Source organism: Gordionus sp. m RMFG-2023, chromosome 3, assembly GCF_954871325.1.
Source record: "Gordionus sp. m RMFG-2023 chromosome 3, tfGorSpeb1-WG-v2, whole genome shotgun sequence".
NCBI lineage: Eukaryota > Metazoa > Nematomorpha > Gordioida > Chordodea > Parachordodidae > Gordionus > Gordionus sp. m RMFG-2023.
The window spans coordinates 35,131,863-35,147,740 of NC_088777.1; the positions used below are offsets into that span (position 1 = coordinate 35,131,863).

General features: G+C 25.8%; 1 protein-coding gene and 2 long non-coding RNA genes across 7 annotated transcripts; 1 reads left to right on the forward strand and 2 right to left on the reverse strand.

Moving 5' to 3' along the window:
- Positions 1-978: 978 nt before the first annotated feature.
- On the reverse strand, positions 979-1,350 carry LOC135926927 (uncharacterized). The gene has a single exon (XM_065462859.1). It carries the CDS (start codon positions 1,348-1,350, stop codon positions 979-981), a length of 372 nt encoding a protein of 123 aa, XP_065318931.1.
- A 5,958-nt stretch (positions 1,351-7,308) lies between these two features.
- LOC135927473 (uncharacterized) lies at positions 7,309-9,685 on the forward strand. The gene is made up of 3 exons (XR_010572098.1): positions 7,309-7,415; positions 8,112-8,223; positions 9,385-9,685. It is a non-coding gene; the product is annotated as an uncharacterized LOC135927473 (long non-coding RNA).
- Positions 9,686-13,146: 3,461 nt separating this feature from the next.
- Positions 13,147-15,420, reverse strand: LOC135926264 (uncharacterized). Of its 5 annotated transcripts, none has more exons than XR_010571822.1 (7): positions 15,236-15,420; positions 15,076-15,191; positions 14,945-15,030; positions 14,801-14,907; positions 14,319-14,467; positions 14,126-14,268; positions 13,147-13,810 (listed from the first exon to the last, which is right to left on the reverse strand). It is a non-coding gene; the product is annotated as an uncharacterized LOC135926264 (long non-coding RNA). The 5 variants fall into 5 exon arrangements; XR_010571821.1 differs by having other exon boundaries at positions 13,248-13,810; positions 14,885-14,907; XR_010571823.1 differs by lacking the exon at positions 14,801-14,907 and having other exon boundaries at positions 13,250-13,568; positions 13,614-13,810.
- Positions 15,421-15,878: the final 458 nt, after the last annotated feature.

Genomic DNA, 15,878 nt, shown 5'->3' on the forward strand with positions numbered 1-15,878 from the left:
TTCTTTTCCCTGGAACCTCTGTTTCTGGCCATTTATCTGTTTTATTTTTTGCTGGTACATTTGCCCACATGTTACAGGTATCACAACTTCTAGCTAAACTTTCTATTTCCCTATTCATTTGGGGCCACCAAATATATTCCCGTGCTTAATTTTTCATCCTTTCTATACCTTATGTCCTGTATGTATCGTTGCTAAAATATCTTTTCTTAACTTCCATGAAATTACTACACGATATCCTCTCATCAGACAATTGCCTTCAATATTTAATTCATTCTTAACTCTTTTGAATCTTTGTCCTCATTTTTCCATTCTATGTATCCTTTCAAACATGCTTTAATTCTCATTAATTCTTCATCTTGTTTAGATACATTATCTACCAGTTCCAAAGTTATCGGTTTCTCTCTAGTATCTACTTTCAAAGATCTTATAATATTATTAACTTCCTATTCTGCTAAACATATTTCTACATTATTGGTTTTGGACTTTCTTTCTTCCTCTTCTGTTTTTTTTATGAATAATCTTGATAAAATATCTGGTAAACAATTTAATTTACCTTCTCTGTATCTAATTTCAAAATCAAAATTACCTACCAATAACAACCATTTTTGTAACCTGGGCGAAATCATTAACTCTTTATTATCTTTTCTAAATAGTCCTACCAACGGTTTGTGATCAGTATATAACAAAAACCTTAGACCCATTAAATACTCTCTACATTAAGTTAGACCAAACTTTACTGATAATGCTTCCTTTTCTATAGTTGAATAATTTTTTTCTGCCTTATTTAACTGTCTTGACAAAAATAAAATAGGCTTCTCTATATTATCAATCATCTGTAACAATACTCCTCCTATACCTTCATTGGACACATCAACTGCTAATATAATATCTAAATTCTCATTAAAACAATTTAATATAGGTTTCTCTACCATCTTTATTTTCAATCTTTCGAAACTTTTCTACTGTGTTTCTCCCCATTCAATTTCTCTTTAATAAATCATACAACGGAGTGGCAATTTCTGTAAATTTTTGAACCAAACGATGATAATAATTTGTTGCTCCTAAAAACGCCTGTACTTCCGTTTTATTAATCGGGGCTCTCATATTCATTATCTTATCAATATTCTTTGCAATTGGCGTAATTTCATTACCCTTAATAATATGTCCTAAATACTTAATTTCTTTAACTCCAAAAACACTCTTATTCATATTGGCTCTTAAACCATTTCCCAATATTATATCTAACACTTTAACCAATCTAGTATTGTGCTCTTCTTCTGTTTTACCCGATATCAGAACATCATCTAAATAATACATTACTCCTTTTATTCCCTGAAATAACGCCGTCATAGTCCTTTGAAAAATTGGCGCCGAAACTTTTAAACCAAAAGGTAGCCTACAAAACGCAAATAAACCCCTATGTGTTGTTAACGTTAACATTTTACTTGTATTCTCATTAACTTTAATCTGTAAATACGCATTAGAGAAATCTATCTTCGATAAAAAAATCGCTCCTTTCAAATTTGCAACAGTTGTTCTATTCTCGGTAAAAGATACTTTACCGTTATAATCCAAGGATTTAGTGAAATCCTATAATCTATGCATAGCCTTAGACTATTATCAGGTTTTCTTACTGGCACTAACGGTGTTGCCCATTCGCTATGTACTATCGGTTTTATTATACCTTCTTTTAACCATTTATTTAATTCTGTATCAATCTCTTCTATCCAAGAAAATGGCAATCTTCTTACTGCACAAAATTTAGCCTGGTAGTTCTCTAATAATTTTATATCTATTTCCACATTTTTTAATGTACCCAACTCTTCTTTAAAAACCTCAAAATGTTGATCTAAAATGATACTTATTTCATTACTATTTTTATTTTCGACCATCTCTTCCTGTTCTGCTGCTTTACTTCTCTGTCTGTTGATTTCGATTGGTGTTACCTCAATAGAATTTATATCTTTTGTCATCTTATTCTCTTTGACTCTATATTTAATCAAAAACTCTGGTGTTCGATTTCTAAGTTTATCGAGAACTAATTCTTGTTTATCCTTTATAATAGGTAACTTAAATCCATCGAAATCACTCCTTATTATTTCACTATTATCAATAAATACTGTTGTTCGATTTCTAAGCAAGGAATCGACAATAGCAGCACACAAAGAGAGAGACTCAAGAAGCTAACTACCATTTAAATACGTAAAAACACCATAAAGGGACGATAATTATGCCGGGTGCGAGGTGAAAGTTTGGTTTTCAATTAGTGGGGGCGTGATATGAGTGTCGTTTTTTATGTTGAAGTGTGGAGTCATTTTTTATGATAAATGAAGTCATTTTTTTTGGTGATGAATATTTTTTTTGCGTAATCATTCTTTTAATATATTATTATTTAAAACGGATTTATATAAAAAATTGTTGTTTTTAGAATAATGATTTATTTAATAAATTAATGAATATTAATATTATAAGGAAAAAAACGAAATAAAATCATTATAGTTGTCCTCGAATTTTTTAGAAATTTGTTATTTGTCTTTACAAGTTTGTTGTAGGAATTTTGGGCAGTTGAAAAGCGAACAATTAAAGGGGTGAAAGAAAAATACTAAGGAATTACGTAATACGTGTTAAGCGCACTAGCCCTCAAATGTCACATATATATCAGAGATATATATACAACAGAGTAACGCTTGGTTCTTTTATGAAAAACAACTAACTGGGATGAAAGATGGGAAATAATTAAATAATTAAGATGACCATCTACGTTTTTGGGCAGGCCACAGTTACCTGCGTGCAAGAGGCAAAGCCCTTTACTTAAATGCCCATGGGAAAATAAAATGAGATAAAAAAAAAGCCCATACCCGATTAAAATAAAATTTGATTATGGAAGGGTAATATTGGCTATATTAATTTTATTTAAATTAGTATTGTGAGAAGCCTAAAATAAGTATGAATGAATAAATAAAGTTTAAAAACTTACGATGAGCAAAATAAATCGAATAACCATCCAATGTGTGCTGTGCACAGTATTAGGTATAGGAATATAAAGATTACGTAGTAAATTTTGAAATTGAACTACAGAGGAGAAAAAGAAATAACTGAACCTCCAAAAGGATGGAATGATTATATAAGGAAACTATCGATCTATAAGATAGTTGATTTTCATTTTAAGAAGTTTGTTAATGGAACTTTTGTTATTATTTAAATGTGTAAATTGAGTTAGACTTATATTCAAATTTAGAATGTCGAATATAGTTATTTAGCCAGTAAGTTTTATAATTATATCTTTTGTTTTTATATATTGGAAGCCAGCTAAGGGCTTCATAAGCCAAATTATTCCCCTCGTTTCTCAAAATATGCGATAGCTGAATTCTTCTTTTTTTCAGTTGTACTACGACTGAAGTGTGTTTGAATAATTTCCATAAACTAACATTTGAGATAACTTTAGGATATATATATCCATTAATAGGTCTTAAACATCTATTAACAAAAACTTGAAGATTTTTTGAGTTTTATAAACATCCCAGGTATTGCTTCCATATAAAAGAATGGGGATGATCATCGTAAACAACTGTAGTCTACTTTTAACAGATATTTCCCTTGTCATTCATAATTAAAATATTTGTAAAACACTGATTTTGCATGTTTTAATCTCAATTCTACTTCGTTCTTTATATGACCTTTATTATCCAAATTTACCCCAATAACCTTTCAATAGTATGGCTTGGGTTTATCTGTACCATGGGAAAAGCATAATGACTGTTATTTGAAGTTAATCATAAGCTCGATTTCTCCATACGATTTAAGTATATCAAGGATACATGAAACTTCTTTCATGGATTTATGATTACTATATCGCCTGTATAGGATCAGCAATCATTTTAGAATTTTACTCCATCTCCAAAAACCATAAGATCCGGATTGATGATTCTTAGATATCTTCGTGTTAGATAGCTAATCATTACAAATCTTCCCCACCTTCTATATCAATTTTAAAACATTCTCGTTCAGTCGCAAACCTTAGATGATCCTAGTAGCGTTACACTTTGAAAGGTCCTCGAGGATCACATTATCGTTTGGACGGCATCGCGGTCATCGTAATTAATTCAGCACCCACATTTGTCATCCCTCGTAACATGTGGATAGTCCACAAGGCTTTAAACGTTGAACGGTCCTTGCTCAATCCGTTATCTCTTGAACCATCATGAGCAGGGTTGCCATGTCTTCCCCCATCAGCGGGAGACTCCCACAATTTTTTAGTTTACACGTAGACATCTCTCTCCCGCAAAATTACCGCAATTGGAATCTCCCGCAAAAATCTACCGCAATTTTTTAAAAAAGTTTTTAACGTTTTTGATATTTAAATAATAATTTTGAGAGATAGTAATTGATTATTTATATATTTTTAAAATAAATTTTAAATATTTATTCGAAAAACATGTCTAGTTTGTAAATTTATTTCTATCCTGTTTTATTTTTATCCAATAATAAATCAACATCATTTCATTCATCAGTACAGTGGGGTATATCAACATCGATTGCAATACAAAAATATTCTCCAAAAATAATAAATAATACAGATGCAACTACAGTTGCGGAAATCGTATACACCTATCACGTAGTTCAACATTCACAGAGCTATATTATCACAATGTCGGTCGAATCTTTTTCCTATGATATTTAACGACTCCAATATAAGTGCAAACCTTACTTGTGGTAGAATATAAAATGAGCAAGGCTATCACAAGTGTTCTAGTACCTAAATCTAGAAGTCAATTCTAGATGATTTGAAAGATGGGCATCCATATGCAATCCTGACAGATGCATCTAATAAGGGAAATATTAAAACATTTCCCTTGATCTTTCGCTCTTTTAACAAGAATAAGAACATTTCAATAAAACTGTTAAATTTTTTTCCTCGGATAGTGAAAAATCCAACGATGTAGCTAACCAGATAATGTAAATATAGCTGATTCAGGGTTATCAATGAATTGCATGTCTGCTTTCTGCGCTGATAATGCCTTTGTAAATTTTGGCAAAAACCTAAGTATATTTACCGAATTGAGGCAGCACAATAATGAATTAATACCAATTGGTTGTATATGCCATATATACTACATAATAATTGCAAGAAGACAATGCACTATCTGTGGATGTCGAAATAATTGTGATGAAATGTTTTAACAAATTTAGTTCAACTAAAAAAGTTAATGAATTAAAAGAGTTGGTGAAGTTGTCTGACTTGGAATGGTGTAAGTTGTTGCGATATATACCTATCAGGTGGTTGTCATTAATACCTGCCATCGATAGAATTTTTAAATTTTACAAACCCTTAAAAAAATACTTCTTAAATAAAGATTTTAAAGGCTGTCCTAAAATTTTGAAAATTTTTCTTAAAAATGATTCACAAAATCATGCTACAGCTCTGTTCATCTCTATAGTTAAAAATTGTTAATAAATTTTATGGCGCTATTTCTAAAAATATTATATTAAAATGTTCAAATAATACTCTAATTATTACATTTTTAAATGAAACAGATATTTTTATTGACAATTTTAGAATATTTACAATCAAAATTTTATTTTAATAACTTTATTTACAATAGTATAAATATTATGACCTGGTTAAAAATACCGAAAGACATTGATGTCTTGTTTGAAGAGATTGTAATACTCTCTATTTTTTATGATTCGCCAAAACTTCTTCTTATCTCATTCTAATGCCTCATCCGAGCGCATTTTTAGCCTAAAGAGGACTGCCTAAAGGAGAGAAATCGGATTTAACAACATTAGAGAACGAGCTAATGGTTAAATAATGTATAATATGTCATGGCAAGAATTTTATAATCTCAATAACGACGGTAAACATTTAGTTCTATTATTTAAATCTCATATAAAATATAATTAAGTTTTAGCAATGGCGATATAAAATTTATTGTTTTAACTGTAAAGATGGACACATCTGCAGCATAATTTTGTGATCTTTGTTAAGATTCTTCTGATTGCAACTGCACATTCTACATTTGAAATCATTCCTAAATATACCTCTGCCATTCATTATTGAAAAAAATTTTCAAAATGTTAGGACTATTTAGGAATTTTTTAAAGGTTTATAAAATTTTAAAATTCTATCGATGGCGGGTATTAAGAACATATCGCAACCAACATTGTGCTGACTCACTTCTGTAAATACACTCTGCTTTTACCAAATACACTGAGGCATTATCAGATCAGAAAGATCATCTCGAATCTGATATATTTACCATTGCAGGCTTCTTAAAACTACAATTGGAGAAGGTAAAAAAGGAAAAATATTTTTATTTATTATTTCCATAAAAGAAGCACACTTTGGGGAAATGTCCTGTGGAATAAAAGTTGCAGGAGAAAGTTTTATTTTTGATAAAGCTAAAATCCTAGGGTTGGAAATTAGAAAGGAGGACACTAAAATAAACCGTGTCAGGAGAAAGATAATATATAAAATAATTAAATATATTTTTTTTATATACAGATACATTTGGTATAGATCAAACAAAAGCTATTAAATGTATAGTGAAAGAGGAAGGATATGTAGGCGTACAAGATCAGGGTAAAGGTTATCTTAAAAATATGTTATTATTCAATTATCAAATTTAGATGACAAAATTATTGTGGATGCAATAATACCAAAGAAAATTGATAATCTTTTCCTGCGCACAACTAGGAACTGGAAGGTATACCACTCTAAACGGTTCAATTTCAAAGTAATTGGCCGTTATCCCAAAATAAAAATTGGTATATTAAAAGAGATTTTTATAACCGATCATATTGTAGGCGATGCGAACTGTTTTTTCAGGTTAGTATCTATAATATATATAAAAGCCTTGTCACAAAAATACCGTTACGCTGGCAATGTCACACTTTCGATCTATAATATATTTTTAAAAATCGTTAATTTTGAAAAGTGCCTGTGGCCCAATCGGCAAGAACGTCGTTTACAAATCTAATGGATTATTGGACTTAGGTTCGAATCCCGGCAAAGTTTTTTTCTAAATCTGGCAAAATAATTTTTTTTTCTTAATCTGACAAAATTAATCAAATAGAAGATACGATTCAAAGTTTGTAGCTACTTTAAAATTCAAACTATTAAATAGGTATTCTGATATTTTTAAATTTTTTACATTCTTTTTAAAAATCACCACAGAATCATATTAAACATTCATTCATCTACCATTACCAACTAACTGATAAATCAAACAACTGAACTGAAACTAACTAATACAATAGATATTCTTGGTAAATTTTTTGATTTAATTACTATTATATTATATTTTTAGATTCCTGCACAAAATACCATTCAACAAAAAGATACTGAAAATCAACAATCAAATTGTAGTACTGAAAATCAAGAGCAATGTATTATTGTTTCAAGATCCTTAACAGTAAATTTTTGTTTCAAATTTAGACATAACTGATACATTATATTATATTTGTAGATTCCTGCAATTCAACAAAAAGATATTGAAAATCAACAATAAAATTGTAGTACTCAAAATCAAGAGCAATGTATTATTGTTTCAATATCCTTAACAGTAAATTTTTGTCTCGAATTTAGACATAATTAATTAAGTGTATATAAGTTAAAATTCAAACTATTATATAGGTTTTCTTATATTTTTAAATTTTAGCTGCAGTTAGAATTCAAACTATTAAATAGGTATTCTTATATTTTTAAATTTTAGCTGCCAGGAAGGTACAGTAAATTTTTGTCTTAAATTTAGACATAACTGATCATTATTATAACATACTACTCCTTGGATTTTCTTCTATAGGGGCTAAAATAATTTACAAAAATAAGTTATGCATAACTTTTAAGTGTATATAAGTTAAAATTCAAACTATTTAATAGGTATTCTTATATTTTTTAATTTTAGCTGCCAGGAAGGTACAGTAAATTTTTGTCTCAAATTTAGACATAACTAATCATTATTATAACATACAACTCCTTGGATTTTTCTTCTATGGGGGCTTAAAATGATAATTTACAAAATTGAGTTATGCATAACTTTTTAGTGTATATAAGTTAAAATTCAAACTATTTAATAGGTATATAATTTTAAATTTTAATAATATATCAGCATAAGGAGAAAGCCAGACGGAGACAGGAACTTTGTCGAAGCAAGAAAAGACAAGAGCAAAGTCTTATTGCATCAATATCAAAGTGTAGTAGTATTGAAAATCAAGATCAAAGTAATATTGCTTCAACATCCTTAACATGTCTTAAATTTAATTTTATATTTAGAATAAAAGTTAGATTTATGATAGAAATCATATTGGGTAAAATATAAAATAGAAGTGCTTGAAAATTTTTTAATTTTAAATATGGGCTAGACATAAGCCTGAAATTTTTTTTGCAGAAATCACCAGGCCTGATTAAAAAAACAAGCCAAAGCAACTTTATTGATTTTATTTTTAATTGAATTATGACTTTTATATATTTTATTTAGTTCTCAACTAACAAAATTATTATGGTCTTTGGCGGGCTTGAGAATATTTTCCCAACAATATGGTTTTCAGAGATTTACCTATCTCCAGACTTGGGAAAAAATTACAAAATTATTATGGGTTGGCCAGGTTTTAGAAAATTTCAGGCCAATGTCTGGTCCATATTTAAAATGAAAAAATTTCAAGCATATCTATTTTAAATTTTATCCAATATGATTTCTATCACAAATTTAAATTTTATTCTAAATATAATATTAAATTTAAGATATTATTAAATTACAACAGAAATAAATGGAATATAAAATTAAATTTAAGACATTGTTATTAAATTACAATAGAAATAAATGGCAAAATTTTATGAAAGTTGCATGGGACTTGGTTTTTTGATCATGCCTGGCTATATCTGCAAAACCATATTTAAGATTTAAAAATTCCCAAGCATCTCTGTTTTAAATTTTATTCAATAAGATTTCTATCACAAATTTAAATATTATTCTAAATATAAAATTAAATTTAAGACATTATTATTAAATTACAATAGAAATAAATGGCAAAATATTGGGAAAGTTGCATGGGGCGTGGTTTTTTGATCAGGCCTGCTGGGTATGCAAAACAAAATTTTGAGACCAATGTCTAGCCCATATTTAAAATTCAAAAATTTAGAAGCATCTCTATTTTTAATTTACCCATTATGATTCCATCACAAATTTAAATTCTGATATTTCTAATACCCTTAATGCTCACGGGTTACATTGCAACAATTTTATCTCTTTATCTCCTAAATTTTACTATAAAGCATATTTTGTACCAAATATACAAACTAACTAATTACCCCTCAACCCCGTCATTCTTGACGGGTTATTAGCTAGTCTTTATATAATATTTAATTATTTAACATGTTTACAGGTGAATAAGTAAAGAGATAGCCAGCAAAGTTATAATTACCTGAGGGAGGAATGTGTTGTCTTTATGAGGAGCAAAGATTTCAAATTGGAAATGGGAAAATATACAGGATATCTTTTTAAAGAAATACCTAGGTAACAGAAATGTTATGGGAAACGGTGTCTGGGCAACAATGGTGTAAATATTATCTGTTGCCAAAATGTTGCAGACAAATATATTAATACATACCAAATATAAGTAGGCTTATTATTCGCACATGAAATTTTTTATTATTAAAATTTTTAAAGAAAATATATATTTATGTAATGAAAATAACAATCATTTTGGAGTTATATCAATGTGATTAATATTTATTCTAATATTTTTATTCCATTATATATATTGCAATTTATTTGAAAGTATAATCGGTAAGCATCTTTTTGTTATATGCTATTGCACTTTATATTTTTTATTAACATTTTTATAAAAAGTACAAGTTTGACATCCTTTTTATGAGTTAAATTCTATTCAATTGCGAATTTATATTATATATATTGCATTATATATATTTTTTTAATATTAAACTTTTTGTTACTTGTTATTCAATCGCCAACTTATACAATATATTTGTTGCATTTTATATTTTATATTAATAATTATTCTTATAAAAAGAACAATAGTTAGGCGTCTTTTTGATGAGTTGAATGCTATTAAATTGCAAATTTATAATATAAAGCATTTTATATTTTTTTTTATTAACAGTTATTTTTATAAAAAGTAAAATAGTGAATCATTTGATGAATGATATGTAATTTGTGCTTAAATATGAATAAATTTAACCTACCTTATATATATAGATTCGGATCAAACTTTTTTTAAAGAAAGCTTTAACGTTTTCGACATTAAATTGTTTATAGGTATAAGAAATTTAAAAGGTCGAAAATAAAACTTAGATGTTAGTGTTACTTAATATCCTAAATTATAATATTACCTTACTTGTCATAAATTTAAATATTTATGATTTAATTAAATTTATCTTTATATAAAAATTAAAATGCTTTTTATTTAAATAAATTAAAATATTTTCAGACTCAGAGCTAAAGTAAGGAGGAAGGTGCTAGGAGTGCCTATAGATCAATAGGTATAAACTGAGATAGGGTTTTAAAATAAATTTCAATCAGGCAAAATAAAATAGAATTTGCACAGCTCTATCTACCTTGGGTAAACTAAGAAAAAATAAATCTCATTTACTAATCTTTTAAATCTTATTATACATTTAAATTTAATTATAAATTAGTAGGCTTTATTATTTTTCCTACATTGATCCCATTTTCTAACTAACCATTCAAATATTTGTTCAAATTGCGATGATTTTGGCGGAGTTTGTTTGATTTAATTATTTTATCTCTTCCAGAATATGTTAAATTCTCTTATATAATTATTAGTTTATATATAGTTACTAAACCATCTTTAAAACATTTTTTATTCACAGTTAGTAATCCCCGGTAATTTAACTAACTTAATTACAACTTGTAATTAAGTTAAATTTTTTTTATAAATTACAAGTGTTTTATTTTAATTATTTTTGCAAAGAAAATAATTTTATATGGATGATAACATGTTTCATTAAATCAACACAACGAAGGGGATGCCAGCGTTGCATGTTTGTTTATATAAAATAAAATGTTTTTTTTTATCTTTAACTTTAAAAAAAATTTTTATTTTGTAAAAATACCCCTCACCCTCCCCATAGTGGCGCCGCTTTTTTTATGAATAAAAATAATCGTAAGAGGAAAATAATTCCCAGGAAAAAAAAACAACATGATAAATTTTATAGAAATAGATTATAATTCAACGTTACGATTCTTGGGGAAAATCGAATAAATAATGTATGTGAAGGGTGGAACCATCGATTTCAGCATATTATAGGCCACAAAAACCTAAGATATGGGAACTAATTGAAAAGATAAGGATGGAAATAGCCGTCGACATGGGCAAAAATGGCCAATGGAGTATTGGGACATACACTCCCAAAAAAAATTGTTGTTACCATATAAAACAAAATATTTTAAAAAATTTATGTATTGATTTTTTAGAAGAGAGAAGAGACTTACCTAATTTACTCTCTTCAATTGGAGAACATAAACTTTCTAGAATTGTTTCATTTGAATAATATAACTTATTTTTCTATATAGCATTTAATAAAATTATAATTATTTTTATCTGTAAATTTAAAAAAAAATTCATAAGCAAAATAATAATTGTAAGATTTGAAATATATAATATTCACTGCTGATAATCACCTCTGAAATAGATGTTTTTTGAATAAAATTCAAGGTAACGACATTAGTAACTACGTTACTTTTTTTACATTACTTTACAGCACAAATTATATAAAAATTTATATTTATAATTGCTATTTAAATCTGTTTAGATTAGGTCTGTTACTATAACATATTTATTTAATTGTAATATTTTTTGAAAGAGGCAGATTTTATAATTTTTATTCGGATCATACTTAGGGTTGAATTGCCGGCTTAATTTATTAACCTATTTAATTAAAACCTATGAATGACCAAGACATATAAAAGTCTAATAATTAATTAATCGATGTTTTAAGTTAAAAAATTGAAATTGATTATTTGAATCAAATAATGATTATTTTTAGATTCTACATTTCTTTTATCAATTATCTCCTTCCATATATTTATTTAGATAGACATGATACAAAAAATATGAATAATAAAGTTTTATTTTAAAATATAATTTTCAAAAATTCTGAATTTAAATGACAATAAAATTTAAAAAGCTACAAATATCCTTTAATAAAATATAATATTTAATTAGTAATAATATGGCCAGATTCTATTCTAACAATATAATGTTAATATTAATTGTCAAACTATAACATATTGAAAAAAACTACATTTTAGCATATACTATGCAGACAAATTTATGATGAATATATGGACATTTATTTGAATATAATAAATTATGTTTTTTTTGGGAAAGAATAAAATTATATGACTGTTCCGACATTATTAATATATTTGAAGTGGCAAAAATTGAAGTGACTGGAAGCCATTTTGTGTTTGTATCTTTTACGAAAGAACCATATGATAATTTCATAAATTTCAGGTATATTTTTATTATGTTTATATTTATAATATATATATATATATTCTAATTAAACACCAATTTTTTATTTACCTTATATATTATAGTATATACGAATCAAATAAAGGGCACTACTGAATATGAAGAAAAGAAAGTTAGATGTGATATCTGTTTACAATTGATAATTCCGCAAACGACAATAATTATACATTAATAAAAATTAAGAATTATGGTGGATTGATAATACCATCCCAAAGCGTGTCAAATGCAAAATAACAGAGAGCTCATTCAGGGCTTTTGAAAAAGTAGATGAAATAACCTAAAGACATGCTGTTTAAAAAATAGAATGTCTAATATTGTCAAAAATATTAGGCACAAATATCCTTAGTGACCTGCAAGATCATATGTTTGATCAAGAGGCAGAGTTAAGTCATTATCAAATTATAATAAGACTTATAATAAAAAGGTATATATAATATTTACTTGATTTTAATAAAAATTTATTTTCAGATACCTGCACATAAGAATGCATCATTTTGGTAATAAAGTAAATCAAAAATTACAATTAAATATCAGGCAAAAACTAAACAAGGCTGTACTTTTTCAAGGGCAATAAACTAAGTAATATAAAAATATGTTATTACTTAAATATTTATAGGTGAAGAACAAATTATCTGAAAATTTCTAATGACTTTATTGGTTATAATAAATTAATTTTATTAGACATAAATATAACATATATATATTATTTGTATTTATTATTGATTTATAAGAATTAATATTTTCTTTTCGCGATACATATTAATTATAATAATACAAATATTTTATTTGATGTAAATATAACATAATATATATTATTTGTATTTTTCATGATATATATTTACATTATTGATTTTTATACTTTAGTGAATTAAATTTAAATAAAGAAATATATTTAGAAATGGATAGTTTATATTTATTAACGTATAACATAATTATAAGCAAAAATAAAACATAAAAGACATAAGACATAAATTATAAAAATACAAAAGAAATCTAGAATTGATTTCTATAAAATAAAATATTCATGTATTTTTGAATTAATCTGGCTTCTAGGAAACCTGTATGTTATAATTTATTATTCATTATTTTGTTACTTTTAGAAGGCTTTGGAAAATTAAAAATTGATGGTATTGCTCCCTCTCTTAATTGAACATGATTTGTAACAGATGGAATAAATGAATCTGGTGTAAAATGCTTTGAACATAATTTACTATATTTTGTTACATTGAAGTTCTCTCTCTTCACAGCATGGGTCCACTTTTATAATAATATTTTATCTTTCATAGGAAATCTGCCATAAGTAATTTTTACAATAGAATAATTAATTTGAGATATCATACTTATGAAAGGAAATTTTGCTTCCTCAGCAATATACTACCATTTTAAATCTTTTAGTAATTAAAAAATATTAAATTGAATTCTTATAAAAGATATTCATTATTAAATAATAAATTGCAAATGTTAATAAATAGCAGAAATATTTCAAGTAAAATATTCAGTAGTGACCTTTATTTGATTCATATACTATAATATATAAGGTAAATAATAAATTGGTGTTTAATTAGAATATATATATATTATAAATATAAACAAAATAAAAATATACCTGAAATTTATGAAATTATCATATGCTTCTTTCGTAAAAGATACAAATACAAAATGGCCACCAGTCACTTCAATTTTTGCCACTTCAAATTTGATTTTAGCATTACGATCGGCAGTCTATAGTATTAATGTCATTGGACTGTTCTATATTTAAATATGAATTGAATGTTATTAACTGATATTGGTAAAGTTACAGGCTATCAGCTGCAATGGAGATATCGATTACAACTTCTTCATCTATAACTTTCATCCAAAAATGGTAAAACAAGGAGATCATCCTCTCGATCTTCTTGTACATGATTTATCAAAGAAGGGACAATCTCTTCATTTTTTCCCAATGATACTTAAGGAAAAATACATTTAAAAAATTTTGATTAATTATTTATAATAATATTTAAAAGAAAATATATTAATAAAATTTTGATTAACTTTAATAAAATTTAAAAGATAATATATTAAGAAAATTTTGATTAACTATTTATAATAAAATTTAAAAGATAATATATTAACAAAATTTTGATTAACTATTTATAATAAAATTTAAAAAAAAATATATTAACAAAATTTTGATTAACTATTTATAATAAAATTTAAAAGAAAATATATTAACAAAATTTTGATTAACTATTTATAATAAAATTTAAAAGATAATATTTCATATTATTTTGTAAAATACTTCCTTGCAGGCAAATCAAAATACATAATTAACTATTTATAATAAAATTTAAAAGATAATATTTCATGTTGTTTTGTAAAATACTTCCTCTTCTTGCAGTCAAATATCTAAAAAATAATAAATCACATCATTAAAACCAATTACCTTTGCCTTTGAGGTTCAGAAAAATATTTGCTAATACTAATATAGAATCTTGCTAATACTAACCTGAAAATATTGCTAATATTGTACTTTATTTTACAATTATGTAAAATATTTTAATTAAAACCAATTACCTTTGCCTTTAAGGTTCAGAAAAATATTTGCTAATATTAATATAGAAACTTGCTAATACTAAGTTGAGAATATTGCTAATATTGTTCTTTATTTTACAATTTCTAGAAAAATATATCTGTAAATATTAATTATGTAAAATATTTAAATTAAAACATTTACCTTTGCCTTTAAGGTTCAGAAAAATATTTGCTACTACTAATATAGAATCTTGCTAATTAAGTTGAGAATATTGCCAATATTGTTCTTTATTTTACAATTTTCTAGAAAAATATATATGTAAATATTAATATGTAAAATATTTTAATGATAAATGTTATAAAAAAAATTCGCCATTTGACGTTAAATAGTTTGATGACAAAAGAAAGATAAATGAATCGGACCGATACCAAATAATAGATCCTTTTAACATTACATGTCAGTCATAAATGTTAGTATTACTAATAATAGAAACTTTTATCAGTCATATAGAAACTTTTATCAGTCATTAGTCAGTTAACTAAATAATATAAACTTTTAACATTACACGTTGGTAATTTCTATTATAGATAATAGAAACTTTTAACATTACATGTCAGTATTACTAAATAATATAAACTTTTAACATTACACCTTAGTCATAAATGTCAGTATTACTAAATAATAGAAACTTTTAAAATTGTTGCATGTGCGCTATTGTACTCTATTATTTTATTACTTATATTTAAAATGTCAGTTATATTTAAATAATTATATTTAAAAGTTTAGTTATATATCTTAAGGCAACAGAATATATATATAAATATATATATATTTTTATTTTAAA

Coding starts and splice junctions, on each gene's coding strand:
- LOC135926927 (XM_065462859.1), bottom strand. CDS start 1,350: ATGACGGCGTTATTTCAGGGAATAAAAGGAGTAATGTATTATTTAGAT.